At 45.0% G+C, this 7,465-nt stretch overlaps 1 protein-coding gene across 1 annotated transcript; it reads left to right on the top strand.

Annotated features, from left to right (window-relative positions):
• Positions 1–564: 564 nt before the first annotated feature.
• On the top strand, positions 565–7,252 carry LOC131952717 (monocarboxylate transporter 13-like). The gene is made up of 8 exons (XM_059315514.1): positions 565–1,074; positions 1,536–1,679; positions 2,631–2,777; positions 3,905–4,706; positions 4,832–5,058; positions 5,464–5,630; positions 5,757–5,862; positions 6,323–7,252. The coding sequence occupies exons 1-8, from the start codon at positions 975–977 to the stop codon at positions 6,541–6,543; spliced, it is 1,914 nt and encodes a 637-aa protein (XP_059171497.1). The 5' UTR covers positions 565–974; the 3' UTR covers positions 6,544–7,252.
• Positions 7,253–7,465: the final 213 nt, after the last annotated feature.

The raw sequence follows: 7,465 nt of genomic DNA, 5'->3' as shown, positions 1-7,465 counted from the left end.
ACTTACAATTAAGAAAGAAGGAGAAGGTTAAGACAGTCGTCACTTGACTTTTGTGTAACACTACAGGTAGATGGCAGGTACACTGACACTACAGGTAGATGGCAGGTACACTGACACTACAGGTAGATGGCAGGTACACTGACACTACAGGTAGATGGCAGGTACAGTGACACTACAGGTAGATGGCAAGTACACTGACACTACAGGTAGATGGCAGGTACCCTGACACTACAGGTAGATGGCAGGTACACTGACACTACAGGTAGATGGCAGGTACACTGACACTACAGGTAGATGTCAGGTACCCTGACACTACAGGTAGATGGCAGGTACAGTGACACTACAGGTAGATGGCAAGTACACTAGTACCTGTATACTGACACATCAGACTACCGTATTGAGACACATCTATGACTACTGTGTTACGACACATGTGTCTAGACATATCACCAAGATAAAGACTAGATAACAAAATACTAAAGACAACTTTTTGAACCGAATTTCTTGTTTTTTTTATCTGTGTAACAAAGTTATTGTCATTTATCTATCACTGAATATCCGCCTCGGCTTTTCACTACAAAATATAACAAAGTGATTTTGTTAATTACATTTAATTATACGGTATAAAAATATGGATTAAATTCTTCATAAGGGCGATAACTTCTGAGCACAAGAGTGATACAAAGGTCAAGTATTTAATTCTTGTGTGTTGTGGACGTGGACGTGCAAGTAAGTTTGATTGATAACGTGAGGCAGGTATCGCAAGGGCACGTTTTTTAAGTGTTGTGACGTAATAGCTCACGTAATGCCAACTAGGTCAACTCTTGATCACGTGGTTGTTAGTTTAGTGTTGGAAAGTAGGTGGCAGCACAAATATTTTGTGATCAGGGACTTTCGTGCATGTTAGTTGACCGAGATTCTAGAGCTAGGGGGCCGTCCACAAGTTGCCGGATCAGAAGTTGCCGGGCCGGAAAATGCCGGACGACAAGTTACCGGCCGACAAATTGCCGGCAAACAAGATGCCGGCAAACAAAATGCCGGTTGACAAAGGCTGGGCTTGGGTGATCCTGATTGGTAAGCGTTTGATTTGTTTTTCTGGTTTTTGGACGTCAAGAGGAGACAGTTGTCAGTGACAAGTGACAATATACGGTTGTCAGTTGACAGTAGTCAGTGCCAGTGATAAATTCCGGGTTTCCGTGACAAGGGACTTAATTAATGGTGTCTGTGACGTGTGACAGGCGGCCAGTGTCAGTGACAAGTGACTTAATTCAGTGTCAACTGCGTAGGTCTGTGATATGTGACATGTGGCAGATGTCAACTGACGTTGTTAGCAGCAAGGGACATGTGATAAGTGACATCTGATGACAATAAGCTGAGTGTCATCGACAAATTAGTGACAGATGACATGTATACATTTGACAGACTGTCATATTTTGACAGATGACATCTAAACCTTTGTCAGACTGTCGTATTTTGACAGATGACCTGTATACATTTACCTGTCTGTCATAACGATCTGTCATGTCATCACGCAGGCAGCTTTGGCGTCCACTTCCTGGTGGTTGGTTTCCTACGGTCGTTTGGGATGTTGTTCGTGTTGTACAGGGAGGAGTTTGGTGCCAGTGCTGGGGTCACGTCACTCATCAGTGGAGTCCAGGCCTGTAGCTATAGCGTGGCGAGTAGGTCATGTCATGTCATGTCGTGTCGTGTTGTGATATGTCCTGTCATGCCATGTCATGTCATGTTATGTCATGTCATGACATGTCATGTCGTGTCATGTCATGTCGTGTCCAGGCATATCATGTCATGACATGTCATGTCGTGTCGTGTCACGTCATGACGTGTCGTGTCATGTCATATCATGTCATTTCATGTCATATCATGCCATATCATGTCATATCATGTCAAATCATTTCGTGTCATGTCATGTTATGTCATGTCATTTTGTTTCATATCATGTGTCACGTTAAGCCAGTTGTTATGTCACGCCAGAGATCACGTCAGGTTCATGTTACCACTATGGCAGGTCACGTTAGGTTCATGTTACCACTATGGCAGGTCACGTTAGGTTCATTTTACCACTATGGCAGGTCACGTTAGGTTCATGTTACCACTATGGCCTTCTACTACTGTGTGGCTTGTTGGTATGTCAGTGTGTCAACAAGTTGCGACTGATGGCGATGTCAGTTATTTGACAGTGTCAAATGACGTACGATGTCAGATGCAGCTTCATTATGGAAGATTGTAATGTTATTGTCTTAATTGTGTATGCCACTTAAATCGTCAGTTAAGATGTCTGAAAAGTGTCAGTAGTGTTTAATGTTGATCTTATGCTAAATTATACGATGGTGGCACTGATGATGTCAGTGTCATATGGCCCTATCGATGTCATATGCCGCTTTTATTGATAGAGACGTTGATTATGCCTGTGAAATCGATGAAGCGATCTGTGCTTATGTTATGTAATTCTGTACCATATTCTGTATTCATCTGAAACGGTATCATTTGCAGCAGGGTAAACAATTCATGTTATTCTATTTTTTAATAGTAAATCTTAATTATTTCCCTTGATTATGTTTTTTTTTCATTCAATGTTTTATTATTGACATTATTTCACTACTCTAATCCAGCTCTAGTAGTGGTCAACCTTTTAATGAAGTTCTACCCTGCTCGAACTTTGTGTCTGATAGGCTCTGTCCTGCAGGCTCTAGGCATAGGCTTGACCATGTGCATTTATGACATCAACTACATGGTACTCACACAGGGCTTTCTGCATGGTGAGTAGACGGGGTGGGGGTGGGGTTGGTTGGTGGGATGGCAGGAGGTGAGATTGTGGTTTGTGGGGTGTGGTAGATGGTGTTGGGTGGAGGTGGGGTGGGTGGGTGGGGTAGATGGGTGGGCTGAGGGGGAAGGTGTTGATAGGGCTGGGTGGAGGTGTTGTTGCTGTAAATGTGTTTGGGGGAACTACGGTAGTGTGGGTTTGAAAGGGAGGTGGGGTAGTGTGGGGTTATCGGGATAGGGGTAGGTAGGATGGGGTGGGGAGGTAGGTGGGATAAAGGTTATAGGGATAGGTGGGTTGGGGGTACAGAAGGTAGGTTGTAGCCTTGACACGCGGCTCAGTCCTTTGGCTCCCCAGGTGTGGGTCAAGCTTTACTGTACCCACCTCTGTCCTTTAACTCCACAGGTGTGGGTCAAGCTTTACTGTACCCACCTCTGTCCTTTAACTCCACAGGTGTGGGTCAAGCTTTACTGTACCCACCTCTGTCCTTTAACTCCACAGGTGTGGGTCAAGCTTTACTGTACCCACCTCTGTCCTTTAACTCCACAGGTGTGGGTCAAGCTTTACTGTACCCACCTCAGTCCTTTAACTCCACAGGTGTGGCTCAAGCTTTACTGTACCCACCTCTGTCCTTTAACTCCACAGGTGTGGGTCAAGCTTTACTGTACCCACCTCTGTCATTTGGCTCCACAGGTGTGGGTCAAGCTTTACTGTACCCATCTCTGTCCTTTAACTCCACAGGTGTGGGTCAAGCTTTACTGTACTGTCCACAGGTGTGGGTCAAGCTTTACTGTACTGTCCACAGGTGTGGGTCAAGCTTTACTGTACCCACCTCTGTCCTTTAACTCCACAGGTGTGGGTCAAGCTTTACTGTACCCATCTCTGTCCTTTAACTCCACAGGTGTGGGTCAAGCTTTACTGTACTGTCCACAGGTGTGGGTCAAGCTTTACTGTACCCACCTCTGTCCTTTAACTCCACAGGTGTGGGTCAAGCTTTACTGTACCCACCTCTGTCCTTTAACTCCACAGGTGTGGGTCAAGCTTTACTGTACCCACCTCTGTCCTTTAACTCCACAGGTGTGGGTCAAGCTTTACTGTACCCACCTCTGTCCTTTAACTCCACAGGTGTGGGTCAAGCTTTACTGTACTGTCCAACCCTAGTCACGCTCAGCGCTCACTTTAATAAGAAACGGCCCATAGCAACCGCCATAGCAACGTGTGGCGTCAGCGTGGGTGGCATCATGTTTCCGGTCATGATACGCTACCTTGTGGAGAGTTACGGATTCAGGGGCGGACTACTCCTGCTCTCATCTCTCGTCCTACAATTGTGTGTCTGCTCGTCCCTGTTCTATCAGTTCAGCGACCCCAATGATGATCCCTATACCGACCCCATCAACAACCCCGATATCGACCGCACCCATACACACAACAACCCTTACGGTGATCCCTACACCGACCCCACTACTGACCCCCACATCGACCACCATCACCCCTACTGCGACCACATCAACAGCGACCAAACCCATGAAGAAGAATACACAACTGCTGTTCCACTGGAAATGAAAAAACTAAACAGGCTTGTAAAACGAAATAAGAACTGTGAGGAATATGTTACCACACATCCAACAATGCTTGAGTCTCACAACCAAAGGGACATAACTGGAGCACAGGAGCCAGACGAGAGTTATCGTTTGCTAAATGATGAGTCACCTCAGGCAGACGACAAACCCCAGCAAACGTCTGCTGGGCACCAAGAATGTGACTGGAACAAACGGCCAGGTGTTCGAAACGGGGCATCAATGTCTGGAACCAACTTCTGTGACAAGGGGGAGGTCACTTCAGGCAGTCATCTCACAGGGAAAAATTCAACTGAAGCCATAGATAGAAAGGGAGACAACTCATTCATTCAACCAAAAAATAGAATAAGGTTATCCCGATTTAATTAAAAAATAAACAGCTGATTAGATCAATTTTAATTCGAGTATGGACTGTTTTTGTCACTATGTTTAATATTGGTGATTTAATTTTTGTAAATTAAATTCTGTGTGTTAGGTCAGCCAAAGTATTGAGGGCTAGATGCAGGTGTAAAATACCAGCGAAGATGAAAACAGTCACATTCTGGGTTACTGCCCTTTACTTCTGGGCGGGTGGGATCGCGTCATCAATGCCGTCAGTCTTCCTGCCGCCACTGGCAGCAGAGAAGGGCATGACGCCGGATGACGCGGCGCACCTGCTCATGACGTCAGCTGTGACGGAGATCGTCGGACGTTTGACCCCAGGTATGTCCTGTTGTCAGGTATGTCCTGTACTCAGGTATGTCCTGTAGTCAGGTATGTCCTGTAGTCAGGTATGTCCTGTAGTCAGGTATGTCCTGTTGTCAGGTATGTCCTGTAGTCAGGTATGTCCTGTTGTCAGGTATGTCCTGTAGTCAGGTATGTCCTGTTGTCAGGTATGTCCTGTTGTCAGGTATGTCCTGTTGTCAAGTACCAGGTATATGCTATTGTCAGAACCATCCCCCTACCACCCCCCTACCATCCCCCTACCATCCCCCTACCATCCCCCTACCATCCCCCTACCACCCCCCTACCATCCCCCTACCATCCCCCTAGTATCCCACCACCCACCAGCACCATACACACCATCCACCACATCCCCTTGTCCACTACCACATTTTTCTTGTTCAGGCCTGATCCTCCATGTTGACCTGATGCGACCATCGACCGTTGTCATCGCTCCCCTCATCACCAGCGCCGTCGTCTACATGTTGACGAGTTTCTACAACACCTTCCTGGCCCTGCTAATGATGGCCATCGTATCGGGTTTCTGTACTGGAACATACTGGGCCATGCAGGTAAAAAGTTTTAGTAAAACTGTGTTAAACAGTGCTGTATAAATTGTGTTCGAATTTCCTTAGTTACCAATATAAACCTCTGATTTGTAACCATGGTAACCATTTGAAACTGCTAATCTACAACAGAGTCTGGTTGTGATAGAACTTTTTGGGTTCAGTGACCTTGGCCCAGTTCTTGGCTTCTACTCCATCACTGTGGGCGTTGGCACCGGCTTGTCGTACCCCCTGGCAGGTCAGTCTGTAGGCTACCTCAGATGTGTGTGTGTCTATAGGCTATTTACACAATGTTTGTGTGTCTTTAGGCTACTTACACAATGTTTGTGTGTCTTTAGGCTACTTACACAATGTTTGTGTGTCTTTAGGCTACTTACACCATGTTTGTGTGTCTTTAGGCTACTTACACAATGTTTGTGTGTCTTTAGGCTACTTACACAATTTTTGTGTGTCTTTAGGCTACTTGCACAATGTTTGTGTGTCTTTAAGCTACATACACAATCTGTGTGTGTCTTTAGGCTACTTACACAATGTTTGTGTGTCTTTAGGCTACTTACACAATTTTTGTGTGTCTTTAGGCTACTTGCACAATGTTTGTGTGTCTTTAAGCTACATACACAATCTGTGTGTGTCTTTAGGCTACTTACACAATGTTTGTGTGTCTTTAGGCTACTTACACAATGTTTGTGTGTCTTTAGGCTACTTACGCGATGTTTCTGGTACCTACATCAGCTGCTACAGCTACTTTGGCGGGATGTATGTGCTGGCTGCAGCCACAATGATTGTCGTACAGTTCAGCAGGACCCGAGTCCTAGAGGACAGTCAGGACATGGGCAGTCAGGACAGTCAGGACAGTCAGGACAGTCAGGACAGTCAGGACAGTGGCAAGGCTAAAGATTTAACTGACATGGACCTGTAAACTTTACGCGGAGCTGTAGCACGGAGCTGTAGCATGGAGCTGTAGAGCTAAACAGGGGCTGTAGCACAGAGCTGTAGCACGGAGCTGTAGAGCTAAACAGGAGCTGTAGCATGGAGCAGTAGCACGGAGCAGTAGCACGGAGCTGTAGCATGGAGCTGTAGCACGGAGCTGTAGCATGGAGCTATAGCATGGAACAGTAGCACGGAGCTGTAGCATGGAGCTATAGCATGGAGCAGTAGTGGAGCTGTAAAGCTAAACAGGAGCTGTAGCATGGAGCTGTAGCATGGAGCTGTAGCATGAAGCTGTAGCACGGAGCAGTAGCACGGAGCTGTAGAGCTAAACAGGAGCTGTAACACGGAGCTTTCGAGCTAAATAGGAGCTGTAGTACCAACACAGAAATATAGCGTGGAGCTGTAACAAGGATCTAAAATGCTGCCACGGATCTGTAGAACTAAAACGTAGCTGTAGAGCTAGTATTGACCGTTGTCAGTTTAACACTACTTTTGACCCGGTGTGTCATTGATATATTACATCGCTGATTGTCTTACACTGATTGTGTTTACACTGATTGTGTTTACACTGATTGTGTTTACACTTATTTTGTTTATACTGATTATTGCTTCATCCTTTTAAATATATTGCCATTACATAAAATAAAATTATCACAATTTTTACATGATTTTTTTTTGTGACGTATCATTTTTGTGACATGTGGACTAGATATAAATGCATATTTGTCATAGAACAGTTATTAAATAGAAATAAATGTCTTAGTTGGTGCATACAAAAAAATGTAAGTTCTATTTTTGAAAATAAAGGCATAAACTGTCTTAATAAATTTTAGTATTAATTTTACCTCTTAAAACCGAACAATATTTGTAAATATATGTACTCAATTCAAATACTTGTGAATCCTGCAAGA

Source organism: Physella acuta, unplaced genomic scaffold, assembly GCF_028476545.2.
Source record: "Physella acuta isolate Inbredline_101_S28 unplaced genomic scaffold, ASM2847654v3 ptg000890l, whole genome shotgun sequence".
In the NCBI taxonomy this organism is placed as follows: domain Eukaryota; kingdom Metazoa; phylum Mollusca; class Gastropoda; family Physidae; genus Physella; species Physella acuta.
The sequence above is the reverse complement of the archived record's forward strand: the minus strand, read 5'-3'. Positions and strand labels throughout refer to the sequence as shown.